This window comes from Peromyscus maniculatus, chromosome 3, assembly GCF_049852395.1.
Source record: "Peromyscus maniculatus bairdii isolate BWxNUB_F1_BW_parent chromosome 3, HU_Pman_BW_mat_3.1, whole genome shotgun sequence".
In the NCBI taxonomy this organism is placed as follows: domain Eukaryota; kingdom Metazoa; phylum Chordata; class Mammalia; order Rodentia; family Cricetidae; genus Peromyscus; species Peromyscus maniculatus.
Window position 1 is genome coordinate 24045932 of NC_134854.1, and position 13541 is coordinate 24059472.

The window sequence follows — 13541 nt, forward strand, 5'->3', positions numbered from 1 at the left end:
AATGGCAATAAAGGAAAACGGTTTTCTAAGCTGTGTTTATCTGCTTAGTTCCTAAACTTGCTCAAACTATATTTTTCTGTTTTTGCTCTTTGAGACAAGGTTTTTCTAAGTAGCCCTGGCAGTCCTGGAACTTGCTATGTAGACCAGGTTAGCCTCAAACTCAGAGAGATCTGCCTGCTTCTGCTTTCCTGAGTGTTGGGAATCAAGGTGTGTGCCACCATACCTGGCCTCAAACCACAAAAAAGATTTTTAACTTTTTTTTGACTATGTGTATATGAGTTTGACTGAGAATAGTAACAACCACTTAATCAACTACTTTATAACTACTTAATAAACGTTTTTTTTAAAAAAGATTATTTATTTATTATATATACAGAAGAGGGTGCCAGATCTCATTACAGATGGTTGTGAGCCACCATGTGGGTGCTGGGAATTGAACTCAGGACCTCTGGAAGGGCAGCCAGTGTTCTTAACCTCTGAGCCATCTCTCCAGCCCCTTAATAAACGTTTAATGAGTGGATTTCCAAATGTCTATTTAAGTGATGATCAAAACTGCTACATTAAAAGCAACTTAAGATGCAGGAGCAGAGCCAAGTGGCAGCTGGGTGGTTTACCGCCTTACAGTCTAAAAAGGAGTAAATGGTTGCTTATACATGGTATCATGGAACTAGAATCCCAGTACCAACAAGGCAAGGCTTTAAAGTCAGCTGAATAATTCCAATAAAAATAGTACAATATTAGCAATAATAGCCAAATTTGAGGCTGGGTCGATAGTTCAGATGAGCAAATATGAGGCTTGAGCTGATCCTCAGCACCCCGTGTAAAAAGGCAAGGGTAGTGTTGTAAGCTTGTAATCACAGCACTGGGGAGCTGGAGACAGGAATATCCCTGGGGCTTCTTGACAATCAGCCTAGTCTAACCATTGAACCATAGGTCCCAGTGAAAGACTCAGTCTCGAAATACGAGGTAGATGGCTCCCGAGGAGTGAAACCTCAGTGGCCCTCTGGCCTTCATACATGCAGCCTGCCACGTGCATGTACAGTCACACACCATCAAATATACACTCACACAAGACCTGATTTGATCTATAATCGTCCCCATTACAGAGAAGAAGGAAAAATCGTAAGAAGAATGATATGTCCTGAGGCCACACAACTACTACAGGGTACAGCCACCTTTGGAACTTGAAGGGATGATTTTGGGAGTCTTCCATCCCAAACTATCATTTATCCTGCTTCTAATAACTAATGCTGAAGACTTTATCTACATATTTTCTGTAACACTGGTATTTAACTCTGTAGGTACTTAAATATATTAGTGATTCTGCACATATAATTATCAGTTTATTGCTGAGAACAGTGATGATTACATGTTTATCAAAGCTATACACTAGTATGTATGCCCATTCTTATCTTCCACAACAATTCCTATCTTCTACAACTGCTTTTAAAGTAAGGTATTATAAAACACACACACATAGCTATTTAAGTTCAAAACTGCTGCCTACATTACGTGGTATGCCCACTCTTTTGATGTGTCATTTTAACAGGCAAAATCTTAGCTCTGGGACCCAAGGTTTGCTACGCAGGGTGAGCTGGGAGCAGCAGAATTAGCAGCACGTGGAAGTACACTGGATGTGTAGCTGCTTGTGCTGCACAGAAAGCCTGTCTTCAGCAGGTCCCTGGGTGACTCAAAGGCACATCAGGACCCAGAGGCACTGGCCTAGAGCACCAATGTCACACTATGGTTTTCAGGCTTCCCACCAACATGCCAAATCCATCCCTAATGTTTTGCCAGTACTGTATCACATGGGAGTTAAAATGAGTGAGATGTGCGAGAATTCGGCTCTGTACTAAGTATGAAGATCCCGGGAGAGAGTATTTAAAATACTCCTTGGTCCCTCCCAGCACTAGGCTTAAAATGCAGTTAACTACTATTCACTATTACTGCCTGTAAGCACATTAGCAATACAAGAAATAGAATTTATTAAAGGCACCGTTTTGTAAAAGAAAACCCATTTCTTTCTTTTTCTTTCTCTTTTTTCCCTCAAGACAGGGTCTCACTATATAGCCTTGCCTGTCCTGGAACTCACCATGCTGGCCTTGAACTCACAGAGATCCGCCTGCTTCTGCCTCCCAGGTGCTGGGATTAAAAGCAGAAACCCATTTTTTATATACATATAATTTTCTTGCTTAAGAAAAAAATCTTGAGACCTTTAAAGATTTCTTTCTATTCGTCTTCCATTTCAAGTAGTCTAACAAATTTTAAAAGATATTTTGTCCAAGCTCAGGCTCTGAGAGTAAAGTCATTTAAAATTTGATCCATATAGACATCTTTATATCAGTTATATGAAAATATCTGCCTAGTTTTCAGAGCAAATGCTTCAAGTTCTTTCCTCATAATGCATGCGTTGCTGCGTTCTGTCACAGGCTGATGCGAGGCACTGCAGAATGCCTGTCACTGTTAGTGAACTGCCAGTTTGCTGCTCAGTCAGGGCAGTGGCTCTGTGCACTTGTCTGTAACAAGGGAGCTGGCTGGTGTGCTCTCTATGGTTTCTAGTAGTCTCAGATGACTACTGATTCTGGGTAGAAAAACAGGCATCTATTGAACACTTAATTCAAGAAATTAAGGTAGTGGTAGAGCTACAGTATATTTTAAAAAATACTAAAATAGATGGTCATGGTGGCACATGCCTGTAGTCCCAGCTATTGTAGAGGCAGAATAAGGAAGGTCCCCTAAGCTGCAGAGTTTGGGCTCAGCATAGGCAACACATCTAAAAACTAAAGAAAAGGGAGGCTGGGGAGAGGACTTGTAAGTGATGGCTGTGAAAGAGCGAGGGCTGGGTTCAGATCACACCATTCACACAGAAGCCAGGGGGACATTTCGTTTCCTGTGGTGCCAGGAATCCAACCAACGTCCTGTGTTCCCCAGACTAATCCTCTACCATTGGCTACTTCACTAGCCTTTCTAATTAATGTCAGTTCAATTTTCCATATTTTACATAAAAAGGCAGGTTCTTTGCTTTCATGAAATACCAAAACCAAAATAAACAAGAACTTTCCAGATAAATATATGTCAGTATTAGGTGCCAGTAAAAAAATAATTCTTGTCTTAGAAAGGATCCTTTCAACTACAGTCATTTGCATAGATGCCTTTTTCTCTATGAGTTCTCTAAACATCATTTTAGCTGATGTCTCAATTATTTCTGTATCTTTTAAAGCTTGTATTGACACTTCCATATTATTTAAATCCAACAAACATTTGAAATATATTTAATGTCCTGAAAAATTATATGGAGACACAAATATAATTTGAACAATTTTAGGGCTGGAGAATGGATCAGTTGGTAAAACACTTGGTGAACAAGCATGAGATCTACTGAGTCCATGTAAGGAAGCCAATCGTGGCAGCCCATGCTTGGAATCCTAGCTCTGGGTAGGTAGAAATGGGAGGATCTCTGGGACTCACTGACCAGCCAAGTCTTGTCTAACTGCTGCGTTCCAGAGAGATACCCTGTCTCAAAAACACAAAGGCAGGGTGGGAGCTCTGGAGACACAGCTCTGTGGTCAAGAGTACACACAGCTCTTATGGAAGACCCTAATTTGGTCCCTAACACTCTTGTTAGGTGACTCACAAAGTCATGCAACTCCAGTTCCAGGGGAGTTATAGCCCTTTCTGGATTCTGGTGGGTAGACACAGATTCATACACACATATCCCCATAGAAACACACACAATTAAAAAACAATAAAAGAAATCTTTGAAAAAATAAAACAAGGTGGACAAGTCCTGAGGAATGATTCCAGTGGTTGACCTCTGTTTCTACACAAAGGTGCATGAGAGCATGTACTCCTAAATATTTGTAAAAAGTCATATCCACATCATTAAAATGTATTTCAGAAGAAAAAAATTTAAATACATTATACATGAAGTAAAAATCTGAATTTACTTTTGTAATAATAATGAATTTTCTCTTTGAAGATAGGGCTTTGCTATGTTGCTCAGTCTGACTGGGAATTCCTGGCCCTCATCCTTCCACCCACCTCAGCCTCTTGAGCAACTGGGATGTACCACCACTCCCAGCTGGATGTGATTCTCTTCAAGTAAGGGGGTAGAGAAAAACAGAACTGTTATTCTCACTGTTGCTGTTGTTACTACTTGTGATGTTGGGAATCCTAGGTGCTTGCACAGCTGGGCAAATGCTCTCAGATAATGAGCCACACGCTCAGTCTCAGTTTAACGTCAACCCATTATTTTAATATCATTCTTTACTTATGCAATAGTGCAATAATCTCCCGGGAAAATAGTTTCAATAACAACAACAAAAGCTGACAAGACACACAGCAGAGCGGCAAAGACTTAGTGCCCACAGTACGGGCAGCTGGAGAGAGAGGGACCAGCTCACCATGGTCCCACACTACCAGCTCTCTGTTCTCGTCTGCAGTCAGTCCACACCGGCTACACTGGTTCCTTTTTCATCTAAATGTCTCCCTGCTTCAAGGTCTCTCTCCATGAACACAGCCTTTCATCAGCTTATCTATTTAATTCGTTATCTCCAAGGCTAGTCTTCAAGGCAGTGAACTGGGAAACACTCAACTTTGCTTTTAGACAATAATGTACTCTGTTCAAACGATATTTTCAAAATAATTGATGTGAAATAACTCAAACCACATTTGTCGTTTAAAAAGAAATTCCTTACCTCTCTTTCTTTTCTGTCTATAGCATCCCGCTCAGCCTGCAATTGAACTTCTAGAGACAATTCAGGTTTAGCCTCGACACCTCCAGACTGCTTCTGGTCATTTATCTAGAAAATACAGAAGAACTGTCTCAAAACTTCAGACATCACACTGATTACTCATTGCAATATTTTTTATTTATTTAGCAGTAATTCTATTTCTCCAATTTAGAAGGGGAAACTACATTTGAGAATAGTCAGAAAGGTACAGATATTCAGTGCTGATATTTAAAACTCCTTCCTCAGAGAAGACAAAAGTGTTTGCCCATCTGTCTGCCTCCAAGCTTTCACATTCTACTCTTCTACTCATTCTGGTCTCCTGCAGAATAGCAGGAATGAACTTCATTACATCTTATTTTGGAGTCAGGCAAGAGTTTAAAATTTAGCTCATGGTCATAACTGACAGTTAAAATCATAATCAACTCTTCTGGCTTAATTAATCTTCCTGGATCAGAAAGAAGGGATGCAAACAACATCTGGAAGCTTTGACTGGAAAGGCCTGGCTTGTGTAGCTAAGAGCGGCTGCCACCAGCACAGGGCGTGATGGAGGTGACGTGGTCCTCACACTGACAAGCAGCGCTTGCTCCAGCTCGCGCACTCGACACTCCAGCTTCTCGAGCTCCTCATTCCGCTCCTGCACGTCTCTCTGCAGCTGCTCCTTACACAGCAGCAGCTCGCTGCACTTGTCTGTTTTTTCTTTCAGATGAGTAGTCAACTGTTCGACCTGAAATGTAATGGAAAACGTTTTAAAATGCAGGGCATTCATAATTGTGAATTACTTTAGATCTTAAAAACTGCTTTCGGGGGCTTGAACAGGTATCTCGGTGGTAGAGTGCTGCTTGCCTATGTATGCGAGTCCTCAGGTTTGATCCTCAGTATCCCCCCACCAAAAACAGGTATTTTAAAATATGTTAATCTTATTTTAAAGTAAGGATAGCAATGGTCATCTCTAGCAAAAGTGACATTTTTCATACTGATAAAACCAGTATGCAAAAAGAGAAATACTACTGCTTTCACAGAACTCATTTAAAAAATTATTTCTCTTAAGAGCCTCATGGTTTTATCCTGGCAGAAAAAGGGAAAATGCATTTTGAATAATGTGAATTATCTAAAGGCACAGCACACTACAGCCTAATGACGTAATAAAGATGACAGGTTTGCAGCTCACTTCTTGACTTGCTCTCAGGTAAAGGACACTGTCCTTTAAGTCTTTGCACGTTACATTTGCTAAGAGTTATCTGGCAAAATTCAGTCTGTACACTTTTGGTAAGAGTTATCTGGCAAAGTTCAGTCTGTACACTCTTTTGGTAAGAGTTATCTGGCAAAGTTCAGTCTGTACACTCTTTTGGTAAGAGTTATCTGGCAAAGTTCAGTCTGTACATTCTTTTGGTAAGAGTTATCTGGCAAAGGTTCAGTCTGTACACTCTTTTGGTAAGAGTTATCTGGCAAAGGTTCAGTCTGTACATTCTTTTTTTTTCAATTATTACAATTTTTTTCTTTTTCTTTTTTTTCTCTTTTTATTATTATTTATTTTACAATACTATTCAGTTCTACATAATAGCCACAGATTCCCTTGTTCTCTCCCTTCCTGTCCCCCTCCCCTTCCCCCCAGCACACCTCCCATTCCCACCTCCTCCAGATCAAGGTCTCCCCCGAAGACTGGGATCGACCTGATAGACTCAGTCCAGGCAGGTCCAGTCCCTTCCTCCCAGACTGAGCCAAGCGCCCCTGCATAAGTCCCAGGTTTCAAACAGCTAACTCATGCAACGAGCCCAGGACCTGGTACCACTGCCTAGATGCCTCCCAAACAGATCAAGCCAATCAACTGTCTCACCTATTCAGAGGGCCTGATCCAGTTGGGGGCCCCTCAGCCTTTGGTTCATAGATCATGTGTTTCCATTCATTTGGTTATTTGTCCCTGTGCTTTATCCAACCTTGGTTTCAACAATTCTCGCTCATATAAAGCCTCCTCTTTCTCACTAATTAGACTCCCAGCACTCCACCCGGGGCCTAGCCGTGGATGTCTGCATCCAGATTCCTCAGTCCTTGGATGGGGTTTATGGAACAACTATTAGGGTGTTTGGCCATCCCATCACCAGAGTAGGTCAGTCCCGGCTGTCTCTCGACCATTGCCAGCAGTCTTTTGTACATTCTTTTGGTAAGAGTTATCTGGCAAAGGTTCAGTCTGTACATTCTTTTGGTAAGAATTATCTGGCAAAGTTCAGTCTTTACACTCTTTTGGTAAGAATTATCTGGCAAAGGTTCAGTCTGTACACTCTACAGAAGAGATGAGAAGAGGTAGACGAAGGAATCTGGATTCCTTTAAGTGCTCCTACTCTGCCCCAAATAAACAGTAAGTGTTCTGAGACTCATCTTCTAGGACTGATATACAGTACCTCAAGTGTTGTATAACAGCAATGGAAGCATACAGGAAGGATTAATAAGACAGTTTATGGACATACTCATCAAGGAGAAAGTACTAAAAATATTGTAATTCTAAGAAACAGAGGAATACTACGTTTCAGTGAGACACTTTGAAGAAATGACCAAAATGACAGACATTGTTCTCAGAACATTAAAAAAATGCCATCTTAACCTAACTCCAGGCTCTTAGAAGGGAGTAATAAAGCTACTGAGGAAAAACTAGCAAGGACAGATGGACTAAGATCTGGAGTAAAGTCTGGAAAACAGACAACACACATATGTCTCAAGTTCCATAAACACACAACCAATTTTGTCAGCCTAAGACAACTGTGTCACAGGAAGTGACCGTCTAGGTCAGTGGTTCTCAACCTGTGGGTCGCCCCTTTGGGAGCTGAGTGATCTTTCCACAGGGGTCACATATCAGATATTTACATTACAATTCATAACAGTAGCAAAATTACAGTTATGAAGTAGCAATGAAATAACTTTATGGCTGGGGGTCACCATACCATGAAGAACTGTCTTAAAGGGTCACAGCATTAGGAAGGTGGAGAACCACTGCACTAGGTTCTAGAGCTTAAAATCTTGAGTTTTAACTTTTTCAAAAGCTAAACATACATTTAGCGGCATAGGGGCAATGACTACAAACAGTGGGTATTAATGCCTTTTCTAGTGCTCTAGAGACATACTATTTTGTTTTATATTTCTTTAGAATTCTTGGAAGGTAAATGAAACCAAATCAACTGCATGAAAATTATAATTTTTAGAATTAAAACTATTTCTAGAGCTACTAACATCATAGTTAAATCTAAGTGTCTAAGGCCATGCCAATATTCCTATAAGTGTAAGCTTTTCAGGGGGCTGAACAACTTGGCCACTGTCACGTACCCGGTAATTAGTAATCAATGATCCAAACAGGGTCTGCTTTCCCTTAAGTACAATCTTGCTCTTAACAGGACAAGCCATCTTCGTATTTTCTACAGGGAGGCCTCCCTCCCTCACATAACACTCACTCAGTCAACAGAGCTCTGGCTACATTCAAAACATGAAAAAGAACAGTGGGAGTAAAAATGGGTGGTGGGAAGGACAGCGGGTGCAAGCCACCTGACCTAAGGTCCATCCTGGAATACAAGAGAACTGATTCCACAAGTTGTCCTCTGACCTCCACATGTGTACTGTGACAGCATCCCCCGTCATAAACACACACACACACACACACAGAGAGAGAGAGAGAGAGAGAGAGAGAGAGAGAGAAACAAACACACACACAGAAGCACACACACACACACACACACATACACACACACACACACACACACACACACACACACACACACACACACACACACACACACGAAGAAAGGAAAAGAAAAATTAGCAGAGAAACTGGTTAGGATGTTACCACAACTATCCAGACAAATCATCATGATATATGGAAATGAACAAAAGTGGAAACCAAATATAGTACAAATCTGACCTACCAACAGGATAATGACTGGGCTGAGAAGAAAAAAAATTGAAGAATATAAGTCTTAGCAATGGAGAATGTATAAAGATATGAAACTTACTGAGATGAAGAGGAATATTTTATATTTTCTGGGAAAGGCAAATTCTTCTATGGCTATGTTGCTCTTGTGGTAAGTGGAAGAGATGGCAATTGAATATTTAAGTGTGGAGCTCAACAGGGATGCCAGAAATGAAGATACACATGTGGCCATTGATACGTGACTGTTGGGAGGAAAGGAAAAGCCCGGAAGAAAAGGGGGCCTAAGCCTCTGTCTTGGGTACTCCATCACTAATTCTAGCAGATAGAAGAGAAACAAATGGGAGAGAAGACCAATGGAGCAAGTGTATTGCAGATACTAAGACAACACAATGCTTCTAGAAGACCCTATGGAATGCCTCTGAGTAACTGAGTGGGTGAAGGCAGGAGTGATTTCTAGAAGGCCAAGAGGTGCTAGGTAACCTTCACAGCAACACTTTAAACGGAGCAGAGGGTAAAAACCCAACGGTAGCGGAGCTGGAGACCTCCCTGGAGCAGATTCAAAAGAGAATGGGAGATAAGTAGCAAAGAGTGAATGCAAATGACTTTTTACTGTATTTTTACTGTATTCATTCATTCCTGTGTGTGTCTGTGTGCGCGCACACATATGAACATGAACATAGCACATGTATGGAAATCAGGAACCAACTGCAGGAATCAGTTCTCTACTTCCATTTTCTAGGAACAGTTTATTTGCTATAGCAGCAAGTGCCTTTACGTACTGTCTTTGTGATGAAACACCATGACCAAAAGCAAGCTGGCGGGGGGGGGGGGGAGACAGTTTATTTGGCTTACACTTTCCACATCATAGTCTATGACTGAAAGAAGTCAGAACAGAAACTCAAACAGGACAGGAACCTGGAGGCAGGAGCTGATGCAGAGGCCATGGAGGAGTGCTGCTTACTGGCTTGCTTCTCATGGCCTGTTTAGCCTGCATTTTTATAGAAGCCAGGACCAACAGCCTAGGGACGGCACCACCTACTGTGGGCTGGGCCCTCCTCTATCAATCCTAAGAAAACATCTTAGAGCCAGATCTTTTTTTTTTTTTTAAGATTATATGGTGTTTATTATGATAATAAAGAGCCTTTTCAAGTTACAAACTCTGAGGTACATCTTTCAGTTGACAAATACTATTTGTAAAAATACTATCTCTTCAGCATTGAGAAAATTTATTCAGGGAACTGGAGAGATGGCTCAGAGGTTAAGAACACTGGCTGTTCTTCCAGAGGTCCTGAGTTCAATTCCCAGCAACCACATAGTGGCTCAAAACCATCTGTAATGAGATCTGGCGCCCTCTTCTGGCCTGCAGGGACACATGCAAACAGAACACTGTATACATAATAAATAAGTCAATCTTAAAAAAAAGAAAATCAAGTGAGAAAATTTATTCAAGACTCAAATAACTACACTGATGTCTCTTGGTGATGGGAATCTTTAAAAAGTAGTAATGTTCTAGTGTAACAGGGAAGCTACACCCTTGAAAGTTTAACAGTGTCTGCCTCCACATGAGCTAACAACGACAATACCCACTGACATGCCAACAATGATGGGGTATCACAGGCTCCTCCCGAGACGGGAGCCACAGCAATCAATAACTGCTGAGAGAGAGATAGTCTTCCCCAGGAGTTATCCTCTTACTTCATTTTCCAATCCCAAGTGGTCAGCCACAAAAATTTATACAAATAGGCAATATCATAGGTAATGTGAAGAAAGAGATTATTACTCTCATATGAAATGATGGGGAGGCATGAGAACTGTAAGATGGAGGGAATGAAGAAAATAGTACAATTATATTTTGATTTAAAATAATATCAATCTTAAAAATTAAATTAATTTTAAAAATAGTAGTAGTTTTATTTTATATACTGGTCTCAGTGAGATAGGTTATTAATAGCAGATTTATCCTGATGTTTTAGATCTTTCAAGTTCAAATACAGGAGAATAAGTTAATTATGAAATAATTAACATTCTTTGGTATTTACGACTCTAGTATTTTATGAACATAAGACTGTTCATAGATTTATTAAATAACTTTCTGCTGCTTACAGCCAGATCTTACGGAGGCTCCCCTTTTTTAAGTAAGTCAAGCTGGTGTCAAGTTGATATAAAATTAGCCAGAATACCCATCGAGTCACCTTGCTGGCCAATGAATAGCCTCCAATCACTTTCGTTGAGAATGAGAATAGAGAAATGAACAAGGAAGTTTATTTAATTGTGTAATACACAGAGGGGAGAAATTTCAAATTCCAAACTTCTTCCCCACCCACCCCCGAGTTTGAACACAGGGCTTCAAATAGGGTAGGCAAACACTCTGAGACATAGTCTCACCCTAATACAGTACATTTTTAGGGTTAACAGGCACCTTACATTTAAACAACTTCTTTTAATTTTTGACACTGACATACAATATAAAGAATCCACTTTTGAGTTTTTCAGGATACCTTGTTCTACACTCGCGATACAATGAGGACAAAGGAGGCGCACTGTCAGTGAGTCCTTACCTCTCTAGTTTGCTGCTCACTGGCGGGCTGGAGTCGAGGCACAACCTTAAGTTGCTGCTCCAGCTTCTGTATTTCCAGCTGAAAAACATCTCTCTCATGCTCCCTGTCAACTGCTTGTTCCTGAAATGTAATAATAATGATAATAGTAACGACAGTGATGATGATGTTGATATTGGGTTGGGCATGGTGGCTCATGCCTTTAACCTCAGTACTTGAGAGGCAGAGGCAGGCGAATTTTGTGAGATCAAGGTCAGTCTGGTCTACATAGCAAGTTCTACACTAAGCAGGGCTTCACAGTAAGACTCTTGTCTAAAAAATAAACAGACAACATCAAAAAACTATACAACTTATGACACTATCATTTAATTAATTAATATTTATTGTCCCCATTATTTTTTATATCCCTTTAGCTAGACGTTTAAAGATTATGGGCTGATACATGAATACCCAAAACCACAAAGGTTTAAGAAGAAAACACATTTTAGGGGATTATAGTACATTGCCTATTTGGGCTCGTCAACAAAAACTTGAATATTTAAAATCATTAGCAGTACTATCTTTTTTATTCAAATAATGTTAAATGCAGAATAAGAACAAGACAAATTTGCACAAAGGAGGAATCTACTGCTAATTCAGTCTTAGAACAGGTAAGCAATATAAATTAGTTTGCTTAATCCTATTCTAGGCTTACACCTAAAAATACAAAACGTATTCAACTGATTCTGACAAGGGCAGGTCATTGGCTGATGTGGACAATCCTTTTGTACACTGTGAATGTGTGTTGCTCTCACTGGTTTAATAAAGGACTAAATGGCTAATAGCTAGACACGAAGAGGACAGGCAGGACATTCTCTGGGATGAAGGAAGGCAGAGTGGCCGAGAGATGCGGAGAGAAGACAATGAGCATGCTGTACTGAGGAAAGGCACTAAGCCACATGGTAGACTATAGATAAGAAATATGGGTTAATTTAAGTTGTAAGAGCTAGTTACTAACAAGCCTAAGTAGGGCCAAGCATTTATAATGAATAATAAATCTCTGTGTGGCTATTTGGCAGCTGATTGGCAGGACAGAAATATCGGCTTACACTTGGCTTATGAAACCCTAAAGAATTTCTGCGTGAAAAGTCAAAACCAATGACACTTTGGGTGAGAGCGAGGGCAGTGTGACAGCTGCGCCAGTCTCGCTGTCCGCCACACTGGGAGCTGTGCTCCTCTGTTGTGCAGGAAGCACTTGTCACTCTGGGAATTCTTACCGTTTTGGCCACTAGTGAAGAGCAAAACTAGAAAGACCTTAACTTTGAATTTGGAAATCTGAGCTGCTTAAGGTTATTCACAAACTAGGTGTGCTTTTAACTTGTCTTTTAAAAAATATTTATGCATTAAATACTTAACTTTTTTTGTTGCTAGGAATTGGACTCAGAGACTCCTGACGACAAAGTAAGCATGGATTGTATCACTGAGCTATACCCTCAGGCTTAGTAGTCATCCATCTCCTCACCTATCTACCTACCTGTTCCATCTGTCTGTCCGTCAGTCTATTCATCCACCCCGCCACCCATCCATATCTGTCCATGTAGCTGAGCTGAAGACACTTACATCAATAAATCGTCTCATTTTTTCCAGCTGCTTTTCCAGTGCTTGGTTTTGCTGCCTTAGATCTGTTAGCTCCACATTTTTCTCCTGCTCCATCTCTATTAACTTACTGGTCTTTTCTTCAACATCTATTTCTAGAATTTTCACTTGCTTCTGAAGTTCATTATGTACTTTTTCCGCTTGACACTGTACTTCCAACTTTTCCTTCATTAGTTTTTCTGTCTCCTGCAAAAATTCTGTTTACAAATGTGACAATACACTTGGTTAAATTATGATTCATAATGTTATGATAATGAAGTCATGGACTACTATTTTTGGTTGTGAGTCTAGCCTTTAACGGCTGAGCCATCTCTCCAGCTTTATCTTCATGAAATAAAGGCTGAGAATTACTTTAAATACATTAAAAAGTAAGTACTTAATTCTGGAAATATCAAAATATTTTACTCCTACAAAAGAAAGCAAACTACTACCATACAGAATTAATAAAAATGAGAATTCCTATTACAAAAAGATATTTTTGTGAAAACAATGAAGTAAATAACAGAATAATACATTTTTATGATCAGGGAAAGAACAATGTTCATTTGAATTAAACCATAAAATGCTGACCACATTTTTAACCACAGGCAAAACTGAGTCCATTCAAAAGCCAAAAGTCATCTTTCTCTGTACACACAATAAACACAGTAAGCAAATATGGTAAATCTTTAACCAGGAAAAGGGGAACAGAAAGAGGAAGGAGACGAC

At 40.1% G+C, this 13541-nt stretch overlaps 1 protein-coding gene across 23 annotated transcripts in view; it reads right to left on the bottom strand.

Annotated features, from left to right (window-relative positions):
* The window catches only part of Akap9 (A-kinase anchoring protein 9), a 124123-nt gene that overhangs the window by 27422 nt on the left and 83160 nt on the right, over nt 1-13541 (bottom strand). For 20 of the 23 annotated variants that reach the window (XM_076566264.1, XM_076566261.1, XM_076566270.1 and 17 more), the window contains 4 exons: nt 12798-13030; nt 11202-11321; nt 5299-5457; nt 4698-4802 (listed from right to left, as the gene is read on the bottom strand). In XM_076566264.1, the coding sequence (XP_076422379.1) occupies nt 4698-4802; nt 5299-5457; nt 11202-11321; nt 12798-13030 (617 nt within the window). The remainder of the gene's footprint in view (nt 1-4697; nt 4803-5298; nt 5458-11201; nt 11322-12797; nt 13031-13541) is intronic. The other 3 variants (XM_076566255.1, XM_042272749.2, XM_076566253.1) reach the window with 1 other exon arrangement.